Raw genomic sequence first — 21,922 nt, 5'->3', positions numbered from 1 at the left:
AGTAGCCGCCATGCTAAGACTCATTGTCATGTAATGGTACATGTATAACTTTAAGACATGTATAAAATATACGTATATTCCTTTCATGGCTGCCAAGAAATTTGTTATAAGATATCTGTCATTTGATAAACGATAGTTTTCTTATCTTAGTTTCTCGTTCATGCCGACTTTCCGTTCCACTGACAATATCTCATTATATAAGAGATGATCAAACAGTTCCGTTTACACAGATAACCCGCAGTAATTTCCAGACAAGATACATAAACACGCTACTGGGCGCTAATTTCTAATAACCGGTCCTTTCGTTCACCTCGCTTTCATTAATCTTGTGATATTACAGAACTGTTGAAGGTGACAGACGTAGCACAAACGGCTGATTGAATGCGTTTATAACATTGATAAATACAGTCATATCAAATACCATACAACATAAATTCTAGACTTATCAAAATTATTTTTGCCTCTAAACGATGTATCATAATTACCAAACGGCAATTAAGACAGGTTCCACTTGAGAAGGGGAGATAATTTCAAGGTTCAATTTTTTTCTAAAGTTGACATGCTTCTTGTGTGGAGATAAGAGGAGAGTCGAAGATATGTGTTTCTGGCTCAATAACCGTCATTAGCACGGCAGTTTTTTTTACTTTATTTCCAGTAGCCAAGGGACTTAGACTTATACAAAAAAAAGGGTTGAACACATTTGTGGTATAGGTAATTTGCATCATTTTGGGGTCGATAAAACAAGTACCAGCTAATCATTGGGATTAAGGAAAAACGACTAGTCCCCTCACCTAAAATTTCTGGGTTTGTGCCAATAGTGGAAAGAGTTACATTCTTTTTTTCCTTTTCGTTGTTGTGTTTATATATGTAACTGAGTAAATTATATATTTCATATTGCAGTGTTTAAAATTTTAATCACGTTTTATGGAACCTCTACGACTATTTTTATAGACCCTCAGAAACCTATGGAGACCAGACTGGGAACTACATCCCTAAAGTATTATGGAACACAGTTCGGACACCTCTGAGGAAGAGATACCAGTGATGGTTCATTGTAAAAGATTTCGAAGTCTGAGGTTTGTCAAAATGAAATTAAGCATGTGTCCTGAACCAAAGAAGAATTAATAATATTGGGTTGGTGCATAATTATTGCAGTTTGTTTTTTTAAACAAACTTTATTCAACAGAAACAATAACAATATTTAACAAAAACATCTTTAAATGACGGTCTGACCGTCTGCCAAGCAAATGGGAAGCAGTAATTGAAGTAGATGGTGAATATGCTTCGGAATAATCATTTAAAGATGTTTTTGTAACATGTTGTTATTGTTTTTGTTGAATAAAATTTGTTGAAAAAAGCTGCAATAATTATGCACCAACCCAATAGTTTATTCCATCACGGTCGGTAAAGGGTAGCAAATATAAATAGTGACAAAATCTGAAGAATTACTATTGAGTCTAAGGAAACAAAGGGTTGGCTTTCGCTATTACAATGGATCTAATTCTTCACTTCAATACCATTGTCTTCATCAGCGATTTGAAATGAAGTGAGGAAGGCTGAGTGAGACGAGTTAACACAGAAAGTGCGGACTGTACTAAAAGAAAACCAAATCTTCTTCCGACCAAATAGCTTCAAGGAGGTCAGAAATTCCATGAAGTTCCTTCAAGTTGACAGCACATCAAAATTCTGCCAGCAGACAAAGGAAATGGAACGGTAAATCGTGAACTTCTTTTTTTTATTATCGAAGTTGGAAATGGCCGAACCTCTCAATATAAGTGCCAAACGATCTCCTCGCTATACAACAGCGATATATGACTGTGTAACTATACATACATACATACACCCTACCCCTACACATTGCAACCCCACCATCCCTATACATCCCATCCCACCCCTACCCCATCCTACACCTGCCCTCACCCCAACCCACACCCCACCCTTGCTTCCTCCACTCTCGCCTCCCCCACACCCCAACACCACCACACCACACACCACCACACCACACATCACCATAGCACACCACACCACACACCACCACACAACACGCCACCATAGCACACCACACCACATCACACCACCCCGCACACACTAGCACTGACCACTTCCCAGCACCCACACCATCATCCACACACACCTACACATGCACACATATATATATATATATATATATATATATATATATATATATATATATATATATACATATGCACAAATGCATAAAAATAATTTTTAATTCCATTAGACATTCTAAAATACGATTAAATTTCATTCAATTTTAAAAAAGGTAAAATCGGACAGAACTTATGGGATGACCTGATATATGAAATGACATGTGTGATGCTCGTTCATATCGGATGCGGTGGTCTTCCATGCAAACCTTATGAATCAATGCAAACATTATTGAAAAGGGAAAAGCGGCGAGCTGGCAGAATCGTTAGCACGCCGGGCGAAATGCTTAGCGGTATTTCGTCTGTCTCTAAGTTCTGAGTTCAAATTCCGCCGAGGTCGACTTTGACTTTCATCTTTTCGGGGTCGATAAATTAAGTACCAGCTGCGTACTGGGGTCGGTCTAATCGACTGACCCCGCTTCCCAAAAATTTCGGGCCTTGTGCCTAGAGTACAGAAAAGATTATTGAAAATGGGAAAAGAAAAAGAAAAATCTTTCAGAAAATGTTTTTAAAAAAGCCAGTTACCTCCCTTAGATGAAATGCAAATTCAAGGGAAATAATAAGATTAATAATAATTTTGGTTATCTCCCATGCACCAAATCTTTCGTGTAAGTGTGTGTGTGTGTTCACATTTCGCGTGCTTTAGCATTTATTTATGTTATTCCTTTGATTGTGGCCATGCTGGAGCATCACATTGACTGCTGGAGGAGGGTTCTCGAACAAATCTTCCCTAGTGATTATTCTTCATAAGTGTGGTACTTGGTCTATCGGGTTTCTTTAACCGGACCGATAGGTTACGGGAACGTTAACAAACCAACACTGACCCAACAGTCAAGCGCTGCGGAAACCAATAGATACGCGCTTGTGCACAAATACCCACAAATACGCACACATACTGACATCCTCAAATCACTACCCGACCCACACAGACACCCATCTACAGATGTTGTGGGGGAGAAGCATGTGCGAGTTAGTGTGGGACTACGCATGCGCCAAGCTCATACATCCTCGAAGCACGCAGAGAATGGAGCGCACGGTTGACTCCCGCGGTTGACTACGAGACCACCTGGTTGCAGAGCGAAATTCTTAACCTGTGTGTGTGTGTGTGTGTGTGTCCGTATGTGTGTGTGTTTGTCTGTCTGTCTGTGTCTGTGTCTGTCTGTCTGTCTGTCTGTGTGTGTGTGTGTCTGCCTGTCTGTCTTTCTGTCTATGTGCGTGTGTGTGTGTGTGTGTCTGCCTGTCTGTCTTTCTGTCTGTGTGCGTGTGTGTCTGCCTGTCTGTCTATCTGTCTGTCTGTCTATCTGTGTGTGTGTGTGTGAATACTTATATGCATAAGCCCCTTAAATAGATACAAGGCTAAGATGAAGTGAGTATGTGTCCATACGTAAGCCAAACACTGTGGTTTTCCAATTAGCAAATGGCCTTACTGCCCCCCCCCCCCCCCCAAGCGGTCGCCCCCTTCAGAATTGCTCGCTATCTCCCTGATAAAAGAAGTACAAAGTCCAAACCACTAACAGCTCTCAGTCATATTCATTAACTGCTCGGCTTTAGTGCTGATAAATTAATTGAGCCGTTGCTTGGTAATCAAGATATGTTGTAATCAACAGTGCAATAAAAAGCGAGTCGATCTCATCGCCTGAACATTTAACCCCGATATTTGTTGTGGCTGGAAAAAACAGTTAAATTTCCCTCAAATCTCACTGGAATCGCATCCTGTTGATGAGAGTAGCTAAAAGAGAGGACAAAGGGTGATCAGATTGTGATGGCACCTTTTGGCGGCAGGCGCTTTATGTATTGAGGCAGCGAGCTGGCAGAATCGTTAGCACGCCGGGAGGAATGCTTGGCGGTATTTCGTCTGCCGTTACGTTCTGAGTTCAGATTCGACCGAGGTCGACTTTGCCTTTCATCCTTTCGGAGTTGATGAATAAAGTACCAGTTATGCACTGGGGTCGATACAATCGACTTAATTCCTTTGTCTGTCCTTGTTTGTCCACTCTGTGTTTAGCTCCTTCTGGGCAGTAAAGAAATAAGAAAAGTTAGCAGGCCAGGCGAAATGTTAGAGGTATTCCGTTTGCCGCTACATTCTGAGTTCAAATTCCATCGATGTCGACTTTGCTTTTCGTCCTTTCGAGGTCGATAAAATAAATACCGGTGAAACACTGGAGTCGATGTAATCGACTTGCACACTCACCCGAAATTGCTGGCCTTGTGCCAAAATTTTACGCCTATAATATTATTATTTTGCGCTTTTCGTAGCTGAGGTGTTTCACTCATGGAACGGTGCCGCTGGGCTGTAGAGAATTTAGCGGAGTCACTGACTCCGCACTCTGAAGCTACGAAGGATATCTTTCATAGTCTAATAAAGTGGGTTTAGTGACACTGCACTTTGATTAATGTAGACCAACACAGATCTGGATAACGTGTTGATTGGCACCAAATCTGATCAGGCTGGAGGCGTTCCATCTATGACTGTCCCATCTTATTTTTCAGATGTAGTGTATCTAAGGGTGCACTATTCAATATGTCCTTCCGTTTTTAACGGTAGGCTAGAATATGAAGGACATTTAGCTGCTATTTCCTGCATCTCAATCGACCACAAAGTGACTTCTTCTTTGACTTGCATTTCCTTCCTTCCTTCCTTCCTTGTAATTATTGCTTTTGTTGTTTTTGGTGCCGTTTTTTTTTCTTCTTCTTCTTCTTCTTCTTCTTCATCTCTCTCTCTGTTTGTTTGACCCTCTCTCCCCCTCCTCTCTCTCCCGTTGTGTGCCTTTCTGTTTGTCTCTCTTTCCCGTTCTCTTCTCTCTGTCTCTCTCTCTATCTCTCTCTTCCTTCTCTTTCTTTCCCCTATTCTCTCTCTTTCCCACTAGTTTTTCTTCCTTACTTTCTTCTCTCAACACCCCACTCTCCCCCACTTCTTATCCCCACCCCCATCTCACCCTTCTTTCTCTATCCCCGCTGTGTTTACCTCCACCACCACCACCACCACCACCATTGCCATTATGCTCCAACACTACATTAGCAACGCTTATCAATCACGTGATTAACTAGTTCACTCGGTCCATGCTAAGTCGATCTACTAATTAAGTAGGTTTTTACCGAATATTGATTCGTTAAGTTGGCACAATGCCATAAATGTGAGACTGGGGGGGCGCAAAGTTCAAATCAGGCCGAGGTCGACAATACTCTTTATCGGGTCGAGGTCGATCAAATAAAGTACAAGGCGAGTACCGGATCGATATACATACATACATACATACATACATACACACACACACACATACATACATACATACATACATACATACATGCATACACACATACGTATATACACACATACATATATATGGCGCGTGTCCATTGTTTGACAACCGATGTTGCCTTGCTTACGTCCCCAAAACAGCGGTTCAGTAGACCAACCAAACTTTAAAATAAGTGCTGGAATCAATTTCTCTACAAGGCGGTGCTCCAGCATGGCCACAATCCAATGACTGCAACAAGTAAAAGATAAAAAAAAATATACATAATCTAATGCATCAGTCAATCGAGACTAATGACTGACTGACCTGAAAACTGTGTCAGTCAAAATTTAATTAAATACAAGTATAGTTAATAAAACGTGAACAAGTTTCGTTTCCATGGTTTCTTTTTTGGGGAAATTTCTAACTTTTAAATCCTAGTTTATTAATTTGTAAAACTTTCCATTAGAAATACGCCAGGAAAGTTTTTTATTTGATCTTCAGAGCGCCAGGAAAGTTTTTTATTCGCTCCGAGAAATCACAAAAAAGTCCATCATGAACTCGCTAGTCTAGAGTATTTATAAATACAGATTCTCCCAAACTATGCAACGATGTCTGTGTGTATGTATACATGTAGTTCCTTTCTTTTTCTTTTCCCAAGACAGTGTAACGTATGTAATTTGGGATTTTGGCTGCTACTTCTAGCAGCCCAGGAGACTTTGTAGCTTGTAGAGTTTCTCTCTCTTTCCCTCTCTCTCTCTCTCTCTCTCTCTCTCTCTCTCTCTCTCTCTCTCTCTCGAGTGTATTCTTTACTCTTTATTTCAAATTCAGTAACGTTCGTGATTTCTATGAAACTTTGGCTGCTATTTCTAGCAGGGCAACAAGAAACCATGTAGCCTGTTGAGTTTCTCTTTTCCTCTTTCTCTCGCTTTCAAGAGACCCTTTTTTTCCTCGACAAAACAATAACGTACGTGATTTGAATGGGATTTGAAATGGCTACTATTTTTAGCAGACCAGGAAACCCTATAACCTGTAGACTCTCTCTCTACCACTCTCTTAGTCTCTCTCTCTCTCCTAGTCTCTCTCTCTCCTGGTCTCTCTCTCTCTCTCTCCATGACTTTGTCTCTGGTGTCGTATTTAAAAACATGGCTTGGCTGAGAAGACAGTAACTATTGGTGTGACAGAGTCATACTTGACACAATTGTAGTATAGTAATTGTGCTAACACCAAACGCAACGGTAGTACCTACAGGGTTACTGCTGATTGTCTTGGCTTTAATTATGGGGGTGGCAACCGTGGTGCTCTAGTTTCCATCCGTTTTACTGGTCCTGGTGGAGGAGTTGTTTGGCCAGTATTAGAGTAGAATGGTTGGCCTTATTAGCAGGAGCAGCTAGCTACCACAGCAGCAGAAAAGTGGTTAAATAAATAGATATGGTTTATGGCTCTCTCGAAAGGTGGCGATGTTGTTGGTGGAGGTTTCTACATTGAGATGACAACTTGGAACTATGGAGAAGAGGTTAGCTAGGAATTAATTGATAAAGAGATAGAACTAAGTGCTAAGTTATGGAGCCTCGTTTTTTTTTTTTTTTCTTTTTTTTCTTTTTGGTTTTTATTTGCTTTCCTTGACTACAAAATTAAATAAGTTTATTTTCTGTGACAGCATGTGACTACACTGCTATCTATACCTCTCTCTATTCGTCCACTCTCTCTCTCTCTCTCTCTCTCTGCCTGTCTGTCTATCTATCTATCTATCTATCTATCTATCTATCTATCTATCTATCTATCTATCTACCTACCTACCTATATATATATATATATATATATATATATATATATATATATATATATATATATATATATATATATATATATATATATATATATATTCTCTTTTATTTGCTTCAATCATTTCACTGCGGCCATGCTGGAGTATATATAATGTGTGTGAGTGTCTATTTATCTGTTTGTCTTCTGGCTGTTTGTCCCTATCGACCAGGATGCCTCTTTACCTCTCATTTTCAATGACGAATAAATACAAACTCACAACAAGCACTGCTTACCAACCTTACTTTTACTTTAACAAATTGTCTTCTCACGCGTGCAAATGTTTATATATTAAACAATTTATATATATATATATATATTTCAGTCTAGTCAGGAGTTTACCTACGCGCACGTGGACACACCCATATCTTTTTACCCCATTCTCTCTTAAAACACACACACACACACATACTCTTACACACATACATCTACTTATATATATGTACACACACACATCCATTCATGTATATATATATATATATATATACACTTATATGTATGTATATATCTTATATATACATATATATATATATATATATATATATATATATATATACACATATATATACACTACACACACACACACACATATATATATATATATATATACACATACATACATACACATGTATATATATGTACATATACATATCCATTTATATATATATATTTACATACATATATCCACTTATATATATATATATATATATATACACGCATTATATGTATACACACGGACACAGTCATATATATGTATATATATACACCCACACTCTTATACATACCTTCTAAATTACTTCTTTTTTTCTTTTTTTTTTCATTTTCTAGGTTTAAATTTTACCGAAATCTCGCACCTATTTCGTTGCGTTGTTGTTGTTGTCAATTTAAAGTTGCTGTCGTTACTACAGTTTGATCTTTGACCTCAGCCATTTAAAAAAAAAACGAAAACTCAGTTATACGATATGACCTGGCTGATAACAAATCAAAAGACCAAATTATAAAGGTGTGTGAGAAAAAAATTCGTTTTCAATACAAGTTGAACCACTTTCTGATATTTTTTTCTTCTTTCTTTCGTGGACTGGATGTTGACTGCAGTAAAAAAAAAAAAAAGACGGGGGCAAGAAGGAAAAAGTAAGAGAAGACGAGAGCTAAATAAAAGGCCACACGTCAATATCCATATAGAGTCATAGATATATACATGTGTATATATTCTGTGTATATATTCTTATATACTTCCCAGTTCAACCTTTATTTAAACTCGCTTCTGCTTCTTTGATTGATATCTTTTGTCATCGCTGGTAAGTAATTATTTTTTATCCAGTTCGATTCTTGCCGGTTTTTTTTTTTTTGGTTTTTTTCCCCATTATTTACCACTTTTATTCTCATTTTTTTTTTTTTTTCTTAGTTCATTACATTTTGAGTTCAAATTCCGCCCAGGTCGGCTTTTTGCCTTTCGTCCTTTCGGGACTTAATGAGCAATGAGATCGATGCTCTCGACTGGTCGCCTCCTCACAAAATTCCAGGCTTTGTGCCCCATGGCAAAAAGAATTATCATTTTTCGGTTCATTAGATTCCGAATTCAAATTTCGCCGAGGTCGACTCAGCCTTTTATCCTTTCAGGGTCCATGAAATAAGTACCAACTAAGCACTGGGGGTCGATATAATCGATTGTCACACCCCCACCACCTCCAACATTTCAAGTCTTGTGATTTACTAGAAAAGATTATTATTCTTATTCTTATTACCATTATTTTTTCGTCAGCTGCTACGTTCTGAGTTCAAATTCCTCCGAGGTCGACTTTGCCCTTTCATCCTTTCGGGTCGATAAATTAAGTACCAGTTCAACCACTGGGGTCGATGTAATCGACTTACCCTCTTCCCAAAAATAGTTACCTTTGTGGCAAAATTTGAAACTACTACTATTATTATTATTATTATTATTATTATTATTATTATTATTATTATTATTATTACGGAGGCAAAGAATACGTACACCATCCGTTTTCGGCGTAACAAAACCCCTAATCCTAATCCTAAACCCTAACCACCGGTTGTACGTATTCTTTACTTTCACTTATTATTATTATTATTATTAAGGTGGTAGGCTGGCAGAATCGTTGGTGCGTCGGACAAACTGCTTAGCGATATTTCTTCCGATTCATTACATTTCGAATTTAAATCCGTCTGAAGTCCATTTTGCCTTTTCTCTTTTCGGGGTCGATATAACATTATCGACCATTCCTTGACTTAGCCATTCATTCATTCTTTATAATTGTGTAAATTTAGTTCCACGTCAGTGAGTATCCAGCAGATATAGTTACAACCGTATCTATCTCATTGGGTATAACTACAGTTTAGTGCCCCAGTCCACCCGCATCCCAAACACCAAAAGAAGGTTTGCAGTGATTTGCTACCGAAGTTGTAGATTACGATTATCTTCCCCAACCCCCTCATCATATCATTTACTTGTTTCAGTCATTCGACTGTGGCCATACTGGGGCACTACCTTGAAGAATTTTTGGTGGAATGAATCGACCCGAGTACTAAATTTTTTTTTTTAGCAAGCTTCTTACCATACATCTACGCTTGCGCCTACAGGCTCCTTAAGGTATTACTTGAAGAAAATTCTGCATTATCAGTTGAAGAATTGGCAATAAAGCTTAGTTCAAACCATCGTCATCTTCAACAACTTGGAAAGGTTCCTAAACTTGGAAAATGGGTCCGATGCAGTGTGGTGTTGTGTTTGCAATCTGGTGTGATATGCGACGCTATAGTGCAGCGTAATGTGGTGCAAACTAGTGCGGTCCAGTGGCTGTATGTGATATTCTGTTGTCTATTGATTGCCATGTGGCGTCTGGTAATTCCATGTCTTCTCTTTCACAGTTGCTGCTGTAAATGAAAAAAATGGGAGAAAATACGAACGAGAAAAATAAGAACAAAAAGAAAAGTGAAAAGAACAACGACAAAACTGACAACACCAGCAAAAACAATAACAAAAGCAACAACAACAATAATAAAGCCAACAAAAACAACAACAATAAAACTGCCAACAACACCAACAATAAAACTGCCACCAACAACAACAATAAAACTGCCAACAACAACAACAAAGCCAACAACAACAATAATAAAGCCAACAAAAACAACAATAAAACTGCCAACAACAACAACAACAACAATAAAACTGCCAACAACAACAACAAAGCCAACAGCAATAAAACCATCAACAAAAGCAACAACAAAAAGAAGAATACAAAATGTACCAAGTGAGTGATTGTTTTTTAGTATTTGTTTATTCATGGCCAATGCCAGTGTCACCTGACTGACCCCCATGCTGGTGGCACATAAAAAGCACCATTTGAGTGGGGTCAATGCCAGTGCTGCTTGACTGACCCCCATGGTGGAAATAAAAAAAACACAAAAAACACCAGCCGAACATGGTTTATGCCAGCCCTCCAACCCCGAATGGCTCCTGTGCAGATAAATTGGGATTAAGGTTTGGTGGAAGATTTTAATTCAAAACTTATGAAAACAAGACATTTGTACCACTGAGCCAGAACCGGTTTTGGCCAGATTGGTAACGAAAGGGTTAAGATTTCAGCCTCCATATCTCAGCACGCATTCACTGTGTGTCCCAGGTAGACTTCCTCCTTGTATTCAGCCTCGTGCTATATTTACAAACCGCATGCATTTTGTTTCCATTCAGTTCATTTTAAGAAATAATACATTCAGGTTTCAAATCCCACCTGTTGCTGTTTTCTCTTTCCAATTGGTGTTTGTTGTTTCTTTTATGAATTTTACCAATGTCCGTCATCTTTCTTCGTTCCAGGGCATGTCTATCAGGTGTTAAAAGCCTCTTGTGTTTCTTCTTGGTCATTGCTTTCTGCACACATGGCTTGCTACCAGTATTATTCTGGACGTTCCCAGAAATCAGCAACTTTGTGATATTCTCAAACCGAGGTATGTAACACAGTGATAAGCACACATCTTTGCCTTTATACTTTCAGTAAACCTTTACAATAGCATCGTACGGTTATTGACTGCTATTTCCAGCAAGCATTGGTACATTGTTGTGCCACTATTTCCTATATATATATATATTCGAAACGCGGAGTAAGATAAAACAGGGGACAACTGATGAAGGGATTGTTCCATATGTTACCTATCTCGTTTCTCTATTTGTTTCTTTCATTGTTTGAAAAAGAATTCGTTTTCCATGTTTTTGTTTTTTTATGTCCTTGTTTTTCATTTTGTTCACGTTTTTTTTTTTGACGTCCTGTACCCATATATGCCTGTATATATACATATATATGTAGGCATGTACATATGTGTATGTATATATGCATATATATATATATTATTTATATTATTATTATTATTATTATTATTATATATATACATATATATATATATGGGAGAATATACAAATAATGACAACAGACGAGGACAGGTGGTGTAAATAACAAAAGTATATATTAGTATGACGCTCGGGAATACGGAAAGTCTTTGACGTTTCGAGCTACGCTCTTCAACAGAAAGAATACGGAGACAAGGAGAAAAACACGGAGAAAAAAAAAAATTAAAGATAAAATAAATAGATAGATACTATTGACAATCCAATAATATATTTCTATTATAATATTACATGATATACTATGAATATAATATAACATGATATTATATAACATAAATGATTATTTAAAAAAAACCTATAAAAGGCCAAAAAATTATTTTGAATGATACATATAGACATTTGAATTAATTTTTACAATCCAGCCATCCTTTCACATGGAATTTTGTCTGTCTTTAGACCATGACCCTGAGGTAACTTTATATATAAGGGATTTTTAAAAATAATTGTTTATGTTATATAATATTATGTTATATTCATAGTATATCATGTAATATTATAATATAAGTAAATTATTGGATTGCTAATAGTATATCTCTATATTTAATTTATCTTTTTAGTTTATTGTGAATTATGTTTGTAATGTTTACAGAATGAAATATGCTAGCACTAACTGAACCGATAAATTCTCTTTTATTCTTGCAGTAAAGTGGACAATTTTTGCAAACTTGAGTGACCCTCACTATTTTGGTTTGGATCATACCAGAAACTTCTTCCTCCAATCAAAGCGGAATATTAAACTGGGTGCTTGGTAAGGTTCCAATTTACTGTTTAGGATACGAGATACATTGCAAGTTTTATGTATGAATGTGTGTGTGCATGTGCTTGTGTGAGTGCACACATGTGCACGTGTGTATGCGCATGTCCACGTGTGTGTGTTTTCTAACATTACAAAAGTATATATTTGTTTCTGTTTGTGTTACCCAGAGACTACAAGGCGAGGACCATTTCAAGGACAAAATGCATCTGTTTTTTGTAATAATAATAATAATAATTCTTTCAAATTTTGGCACAAGACCAGCAATTTTATTGAAGGGGGCTTGTCAATTACGTTGACCCCAGTACTTAACTGGTACTTATTGTATCAACCCTGAAATAATTAAAACTGAAATTAACATGAGCAGAATTCGAACTCCCGACATAAATGTTGCGAAACGTTTTGTCTGACAGCCCATCACTTTAATAATAACAACAATAATAATAATCCTTTTTACTATAGGCACAAGGCCTTAAATTTGAGGTGAGGGTTGGGTAAGTCACCAAGGTCAGGTTACGTTAAGAGTGGCTAAGATCAGCAATTACATAATGAAAGACAAGGACGAATACAGCCTGGTAATTCAAACACAACACATAAACAAAAAGGGTAAAAGCCACACACATATATATATATGTGTGTGTGTGTATGTAAACTGTATACATATATGTATATTATATATTTAAATTATGTTTATTAATTTATTTCTATACCCAGGCATATACTTCCTGATAATTTAAAGAGCAAAGCCAAAGATTTTAGCGACAATGACTATGAGAAAAGCCTCCAATATTCTGAAACACCAATTGTGATGTATATGCATGGAAACTCCGGTTCCAGGTAAGAATTGTCTTTTTATATTTCTACCTCACATAAATATGAATGAATTGAAATGTATATAAGTGTATATTTTGATCTGCATATATGCATCCGACATCTGTACACAAATGCATAATTATATACAACTGCAGAGGCAAAGTGGCTGAGTTCCTTTGAGTGTTGGGCCTCACAGAGGTGAGTTCTTTTCGAGTGTTGGGCCTCATGGAAGCGAGTTCTTTTTGAGCTTTGGGCCTCACAGAGGCAAAGTAGCTGAGTTCCTTTCAAGTTTTGGGCCTCTCAGAAGCATTGCCTGAGAGCTTTGGCATTATGTCATGCTTGAGAAAAAGACCCATCAAGCCAAGCAAAATCACAGTCATGGAAGATACCAGTGTCATGCAAATGGCACTTATACTGGTGCCACATAAAAGTACCCATTACATTCTTGGAGTGGTCGGCGTTAGGAAGGGCATCCACCTGTAGAGAACCTTGCCAAATGAGACTGGAGTCTGGTACAACCTTTTTTCCAGCTGGATGCCCTTCCAAATGCCAACCACATTACAGTGTAGATTGGATGCCTTTAACATGGCACAACCTATGAAATCATCTGTGTTTCATGAATCTGCTTTTTCTTGCAGGGCCTGTGATCACCGCGTCAATCTGTATCATCGTTTATCACAGATGAATTATCATATAATAACTTTTGATTATCGCGGTAAGTTCAGTCTTTGGTGTTGTTCCTTGTCTTGCAATTTGCACGCACACATATATATTTTCAGTGTGTTGGCATGCTTGTATGTAAATGTGTGCCTTTGTATGCATGCACACAGTGTGTGCATGTCTCTGTTTACATAAATGGAGTGTTGAACCAAATCAGCTTTCTTTTCTTATTTTGGCTGATCTGTGTCTTGTGATCTTATAAGTATTGTATGGTTTCTTTTTCTTTGAATCTGCTATATTTTAATACATCATTATTGTAAATCATTATTGTAATGCGATTGAATAATTTTTTATGAACGGATTTGTTGGCTGCATACAGACATGCCTATGCTTATATACATGGATATAAATGTGTCTCTGTGTGTGTGTGTGTGTTTGTGTGTGTGTGTGTATCATGTTTTAATGCTGATGCCACCATTGCATTGAATGGTACTGCCTAGGTGTCAAAACCATAATGATATCTGTTAGGTGGCTGATGATGGGTATATATTTTTGATGTGCTTGTTGACTGCGGTGGTTCTAAGTTGTCCTTCATTGGTATTCTAGTTCTCAGGTTATGTTAGGAGTGGCTAAGATCAGCAATTCCATAACAAAAGACAGAAGAATAAATACAGTCTGATAATTCAAACACAACACATAATAAAGGGTAAAAACCATGGAGCAATGAGCTACATGTGTTGTTAAACTGATGTAAACAAAGTGACTGCCTATAACGGGTGGGACTTTCAAATTGAGTCGACTGCTCCAGATTTTGTCTGCTGCTTCCGAAATCCATTAAAGGGAAGGCCATAGTACCAAGGTATGAGCATGTATGTCATATTTTTATATCTGTTTATTTATTTATTATTTACTTATTTATTTATTTTCATTTTGCTTTCATGTATACGTTCCCTGGCTGTGTGTTGTCACATGCATGTCAATGTTGTTGTTGTTGCTGTTGCTATGGATACAGGATTTGGTGAATCTACTGGTATCCCCTTCGAAGATGGTGTTGTAGAAGACAGTCTTTTTGTATACAACTGGATCAGATCAAGAGTACCCTCAGACACACCCGTTATCTTATGGGGACATTCTTTAGGAACTGGGTACGTGGCTTTTTTTTCAATTGCTTTTGATATACTTTTGCTTGTTTTTTTTATATATTTTTATTTACTCCGTTATGTTTTAACCCTGACAGTTACCATTATTGTCTTCCAATTTCACTGCAAGGAATGGGTGTGGCTGTGTGATAAGAAGTTTGGTTCCAGGTTCAGTCGCACTGTGTGGCACCTTGGGCAAGTGTCCTCCACCATAAGGTCAGGCCAACCAAAACCTTGTCCGTGGATTTGATAAATGGAAACTGAGAGAAGCCTGTCGTGTGTGCATATAAACACACAGTTATATATACTTTTATTTTTACACTTTTCCTTGTTTCAGTCATTTTGACTGTGGCCATGCTGGAGCACCGCCTTTTAGTCGAAGAAATTGACCCCTGGACTTATTCTTTGTAAGTCTTTGTACTTATTCTATCAATCTCTTTTACCGACCCGCTAAGTTACGATGACATAAACACACCAAGATTGGTTGTCAAGCGATGGTGGAGGGGTAAACACACAAATATATACATACATGCTGGCATGGGTTTGACCGTTTGACTGAGGTCTGGAGAGCCAGTGGCTGCACCAGGCTCCAATCTGATCTGGCAGTGTTTCTACAGCTGGATGCCCTTCCTAATGCCGACCACTCCAAGAGTGTAGTGGGTGCTTTTTATGTGCCATCAGCACAGAAACCAGTCAGGGGGCCCTGGCATCAGTTACGTTTGGATAATGCTTTTTATGTGCCACCGGCACGGGAGCCAGTCAGGGGAAACTGGCATCGACCACGTTCAGTGGGAACAAATCTAAAATTTGGGTTTTATTATTCATCCTTCTGGAGGTCAACAAAATTATGTCATGACTCCCTCAAAAGAAATTTCAGTGTTTATACCACATTAGAAATTATCATTATCATTATTATTATTATAGTCACAGGTCTGGCTGTGGGGTTAAGAAGCTTGCTTCTCAACTATGTGACCTTGAGTTCAGTCCCACTCTGTGGCACCTTGAGCAAGTGTTTCCCACTATTAACCCCTCAGCATTCAGATTACTCTCTCAAATGTTATACTTACCTGTTGTTTTTTATGTTCAGCCACAATTATTATTATTATTATTATTATTATTATTATTATTATTATTATTCAGAATTGCTACAAGATTAGCGAAGACCTTGTGTGATGGTGGTGAGTAACCTATTTCTCTCTCTCTTTCACTTTCTCTGTCATATATGTGTGTGTGTGTGTGTGTGTGTGTGTGTGTGTGTGTGTGTTTGTAAATATAAAAATATATATTGATGCTATTATGTTAAACTGTCATATGTCCAAATTTGGCCAAATGTGGTTTTATTTCAATATTTAATTTGGTCAAACTATCATATCTCCAGCTGCTTCAGATGCCAAGATATGAAAACTGTCAAAGTGTAATACAACGGTTTAGCATTTTTTCACACACATACATACATACATACATACATACATAGAGTTAAAAACTGATGCACTGTACCCTTGTGTATTCCAGGTGTGCCACCCACTGCTCTTGTCTTGGAGTCACCGTTTAATAACATCCTGGAAGCTTCAGCAAACTTGCCACCATTCTTTGTGAGTATTACAGTTTTTGTTACTGTTTTATTATAGCAAGCAATGATCTACATGACTACACTTTTACTCTATTTCTCTTTCTTAGTCATTCATATTTTCTTCTTCTCACTCATTCACTCATCTTTCTCTCTTTCTTTTTCTTTTCTACAGTTATACAGACCATTCCGGCCACTGAGTTACATGATTCTCAACTCTGTCGAAAGATGTGGAACAGAATTTGCTAGTGACCAAAAGTAAACACTTTTCAAAATAATAATTCTTCAATTTTGGGATTTCTCTCTCTCTCTCTCTCACTCTCTCTCTCCCCCTCCCCCCTCTCTCTCTCTCTGTATGATTAAATTCATTCCCAGTCTTATGTCTTGGCTACTGTGTTCCCACAAAATATGCTTTCACAACAATTGCATGCTCTGCTGACATATAGCTATGTTGCAAAAATTTGACTCTATTTATCTGTCTGTCTGTCTATCTATCTATCTTATCTATCTTATCTATCTATCTTATCTATCTATCTATCTATCTATCTATCTATCTACCTAACTACCAGATTCTTTCTCTTTCTATATATCAATTTCTGTATGTGTGTGTGTATGTATGTAAATGTGTTTATATTTTCTCCTCTGTGTGTGTGTATTATTTCGCTAGCCACTACACATTCTTAATTTTCTTTCCTTGTTTCTTTCTGTGTTCCTTTCTGAGGAAGAGCGTAGGCTCAAAACATTAAAGACTTTTTCACTTTCCGAGCATCAAACTAATACATCTGTTTGTTGTCTACACCACCTGTCTTCATCTTTTGTTTTTTTGTGAATTCTCCCTATATATATATATATAATGTATGTATGTATGTATATATTATTTATTTGATTTATTCTACAGTATCAAAGATGTAACAAGTCCTATATTAATCCTCCATGCCGAAGATGATGGACTTATACCCATAAAACTTGCCAGAAAGGTATGTTATACTTTTTAACCTTTTCATATAATTTTTTTGTTCCATTCTTTGAGTATTTGTTGTTATTTTACCCCCCCCCCCCAGCTCACCCATATACATACAACAGACCTATGATTAAAAAATTTTCCAGCCTTGACTCTTGTCTTCTTCAAATAGGTACAAGTCCACCTAGTTCACATTACACTCCATATATTTCTGTGTTTGTCACCCCACCATCACCTGACAACCAATGCTGGTATGTTTATGTCCCCATAACTCAACAGTTCGGCAGAAACAGATTGATAGAATAAGTTCTAGGCTTACAAAGAATAATTGCTGAGGTCGATTTCTTTTGACTAAAACCCTTTAAGGCAGTGCTCCAGTATGGCCGCTGTCAAATGACTGAAACAAGTAAAAGAATAAAAGAATATGTGCACACACACACACACACACACACACACACACACACACACACACACACACACACACACTCACAGATCAGTGGTTTTCAACCTTTTCACGGTGGTTCCCAACAGTGATTTTTAACCCTTTTATTTAAGTGAGTTTGCCCACGGGCCCCTTTTAATATGTTTACCCCATATATATATATATATATATATATATATATATAGGAAATTTTTCAGACCACTAGGGGTCCGCAGACCACTAGGGGTCCGCAGACCCCCAGGTTGGGAACCGCTGATACAGATAGATAATATGCATATATGTATAATCCTTTTTCTCGTATTTCCCTTGCAGCTTTATAACGCAGGTTTGGAATCGCGGCCCCAAAACAGTGGACAATTGCTGTTAGTGCCATTCGACAAATCCTTTGGTTATGGACACAAACATCTGCACAGTGCCCCTAATTTTGCCTCTGTCGTCAAGTAAGCAACACGATTTAATCTCTTGTGCTAATTATAAGTTGAATATCTTTTTACTGCAGTTTGTTTCGACGTTGGTGTGGCTGTGTGGTCGGACGTTTGCTTCTCGACCACACACAGTTTGGAAATAGAAATAATATATTTCTAAATCTCTCAGAGAGATTTATGCAGTAGCAGCACGGTAAAGTGATGGTATGTTGTCAACTTAATGTGACAGTCCCTAAAGCAACGTTTTGGACTTACAAGTGTATATGTATATGTGTGTGCTTATGCATGTGTATATATACTCATACAGATATGTATGTGTGAATATATACATGTATATATATATATATATATATATATATATATATATATATACACATGTGTGTGTGTGTATGTGGGTGTGTGAAATCTTTAGCACGTGATATGTTTTTTTTTTATCTGAAATGCTTGTGTTGAAGTGGATTGTTGTCCTTTGGTTGCCATGTTAACACTTTGCTTATTATAATCATTGTTTCAGATAAAAAAAAAAATGAGATAAGAGAGGTCAGAAAATAGATTACAAGGTGGGACATCTAACTTGGATGTTGGGGGCTTTTTAACTTAGAACTTACAAATGAGAACAAAAGCTATAATGATAATCATCATCATCATCATTGATTAACGTCCATTTTCCATGCTGGCATGGGTTGGAAGGGGGTTTGACTGAGGTCTGGAGAATCACCGGCTGCACCAGGATCCAGTCTGATTTGGCAGAGTTTCTACAACTCGATGCCCTTCCTAACGCTAACCACTCCGAGAGTGTAGTGGGTGCTTTTTACATGCCACCAACACAAGAGCCAGTCAGACGGACCTGGTATCAACTACTTTCGGATGGTGCTTTTTAGGTGCCACCGGCACGGGAGCCAGTCTGGAGGTACTGGCATGTCACGTTCAGTTGGTGTTTTTTACGTGCCACCAGCATGGGGGCCAGTCTGGCAGACCTGGCATTGACCACGTTTGGATGTTGCTTTGTATGTGCTGCCAGCCACAGGGTACCAGCCCCAGCTACGATATTGGTTTTACTTGACTCAACAGGTCTTCACAAGCATATATCATATCGCCCAACGCATCAGGAGTATTCTTAACAGGGCCGGACATACGTGGCTGCCATCTCACTTTAGTTGCCGGGTTTTCTCAATCACAGCATGGCTCCAAAGGTCCCGGTCTTCATGTGATGGAATCTGTTTTCTGTACATCTTCAGTGTTTACTGCTCCTGTGCATCTGTCACACACAAAAACTATTTTCCCAGTTAACCTTCTTTTGATATTGCTGCACTTTTTATGTGTCCATAGCTTACACCAGATACATTGTATAGAGTTTCTACCTAAGCCTTTTCTACAGATCGAGCAGGGCCATCTACCTAAAGGGGGTTGTGATTTGACAGCCTTCCTACTTACTAAGACTTTGGTTTTGGCTAGGTTAATCCTGAGGCCCTTTGATTCTAGACCTTGCTTCCATACCCTAAACTTTGTCTCCAGTTCTAGCAGTGACTCGGCTTTTAGAGGAAGTTCATCAGCATAGAGGAGCTCCCAGGGGCAGCCTGTCTTGAATTCCTCAGTTATTGCCTGGAAGACTATAATGAATAAGAGGGGGCTGAGGACTGATCCTTGGTGAACCCCTACTTCGACTTGGAATTTTGTCAGAAGTGCTTTTGATTTTGCTAGCTTGCCGCCCTAGTAATGGTGGTGGTGGTGATGGTGGTGGTGGTGGTGGTGAGTCTTACATAATAATAACAGTGTTGTATTCTTTTTCTATTTTCAGATCGTTTCTAGAGTCTTCCACGTAATGATTGATGCCAGGAACAACAGAGGTGGTTTGTGTAAACTTGATGTAATAAAATCATGTGAAATATATTGTTTAAAAAGAAAAAAATATATTATTTATAATAATAGTAAAAAAATGACTCCTGTTTTAATCTCTAAATTTGAAACTGGATGCTAAAATATCATTCTGTCCATCAAATCCACTCGCAACGTTTTGGTCAGTCCAGAGTTGTAATAGAAGACACCTCCCCAAAATGGGCCGTGCAATGGGATTGAACCAGGAACCAAGTCATTGGAAAGCAAACTCCTTAAACACACAGCCACACCTTATACATACATATGAGGTGGGAGCTGTTCCAGATTGCAAGACAATGAAGATGGTGTGGATGTTGTGAGTGAGAAGTGTGTGATGGATAATGATCGCTTTGCACTTAGTGAGGCCTGAAAGAAAGAGACATAGAAGTGTTACTTTGAAAGGTTATTGACTCATTAGTATTTAAACTGGCCCATATCCAGCCCAAATATCTGACCTGCTTTATGTTCAGACTGGCCTGGTCTGGCCTCTCACACTTCACCTACAATAAAAAATTTTAAAAAATAATAAATGCGCCCTTTTAAAACCTAGCCAGGCTCATGGGCCCGGTTTCTATGGCGTATGTGCTCCCACCAGCTGGATGGGATGCCAGTCCATCGCAGCATTACTCATTTTTGCCAGCTGAGTGGACTGGAGCAACATGAACTGAAGTGTTTGGCTCAAGAACGCAACTCGTCGCCCGGTCCAGAGATCGAAACTACAATCTTACGATCATGGTGCTGACACCCTAACCACTCAGCCAGGCGCCTCCACCTTCACCTACCATGCCATTCTAAAAATAAACAGTCACATCATTTAAATCTCAAAGTTGTGAGATAATGCATGATAAATTCAAAACAATGTGAATAAATAAGGATTAGATTTGGCAAAGAAAAGTGCTGAAGAGTTAAACATGGAGAATATCTGGGAGAAAGAGGGTCTTCCTATTGTGGATCCAACCGAGAGAGAGAGAGAGAGGAGGGGCAGCATTTCCAGTTGACAGCAATATGACAGATGAGGCAATTAAGGATATGAAGAGAGGGAAAGCTCATGCTTCATCAGGACTTACTGCTGAGATGCTTAATATATCTGGTGGAGTGCGATACAGCTTGGATATATTTATAGTTAATCAGTTTATACAGGAAGGTGTCATACCCGATGACTGTGGTAGCAGCATTATATCAAACTGTTTCAAGGTTAAAAGAAGACAGAAATAATTACAGAGGTAATTAGATAGGAGTAATTATAGTTGTATCAAATTGCTGAACCAGGTCATGGAAGTTACAGAACGAGCTATAGTCCAGTTAATTAGGTTGGATGAGATGCTGTTGATGCGAGGGAGAAGTACTATTGACGCCATCTTCTTAGTAAATCAGCTGCAGGAGAAGTATTTAACTAAAAGTAAACCATTATATTTGCCACTCATTGTCCTGTATAGCAATGAATTTAGAGTAGAGCTAAGAGTTCACCAGGCCCCAGTTTTTAGTCCTCCCTTATTCATCTTGATATTTAAGACCAGTTGTTTTTGGGATATGTTATATGGTGATGACCATAGCAGAAACTGTAGTAGAATTATCAAATTAATTCCAGGTGTGGAAGCAAAACCTGGAATCAAAACGCTTTAAAGTTAGCAAAGACCAAAATTC

At 38.1% G+C, this 21,922-nt stretch overlaps 2 protein-coding genes across 3 annotated transcripts in view; one reads left to right on the top strand and one right to left on the bottom strand.

The window, feature by feature from the left end:
• The window catches only part of LOC106879182 (actin, cytoplasmic 2), a 27,614-nt gene extending 19,467 nt beyond the window's left edge, over positions 1-8,147 (bottom strand). The window contains exon 1 of the mRNA XM_052971445.2: positions 8,014-8,147. The gene's annotated coding sequence lies outside the window, so the exon portion shown is untranslated. The remainder of the gene's footprint in view (positions 1-8,013) is intronic.
• LOC106879180 (lysophosphatidylserine lipase ABHD12) lies at positions 5,928-20,340 on the top strand. Of its 2 annotated transcripts, XM_052971443.2 has the most exons (14): positions 5,928-6,025; positions 8,057-8,231; positions 10,112-10,494; positions 11,058-11,188; positions 12,285-12,390; positions 13,111-13,233; positions 13,848-13,924; positions 14,882-15,014; positions 16,149-16,186; positions 16,521-16,600; positions 16,751-16,833; positions 17,474-17,552; positions 18,291-18,418; positions 20,202-20,340. In XM_052971443.2, the coding sequence occupies exons 3-14, from the start codon at positions 10,124-10,126 to the stop codon at positions 20,224-20,226; spliced, it is 1,374 nt and encodes a 457-aa protein (XP_052827403.1). In that variant the 5' UTR covers positions 5,928-6,025; positions 8,057-8,231; positions 10,112-10,123; the 3' UTR covers positions 20,227-20,340. The 2 variants fall into 2 exon arrangements, with proteins under 2 accessions (XP_052827403.1, XP_052827402.1); XM_052971442.2 differs by lacking the exon at positions 5,928-6,025 and having other exon boundaries at positions 8,057-8,526.
• The last annotated feature ends 1,582 nt before the right edge of the window (positions 20,341-21,922 follow it).

This window comes from Octopus bimaculoides, chromosome 11 (genome assembly GCF_046866305.1).
Source record: "Octopus bimaculoides isolate indiv1 chromosome 11, ASM4686630v1, whole genome shotgun sequence".
NCBI lineage: Eukaryota > Metazoa > Mollusca > Cephalopoda > Octopoda > Octopodidae > Octopus > Octopus bimaculoides.
This window is presented reverse-complemented; position numbering and strand designations above follow the sequence as displayed.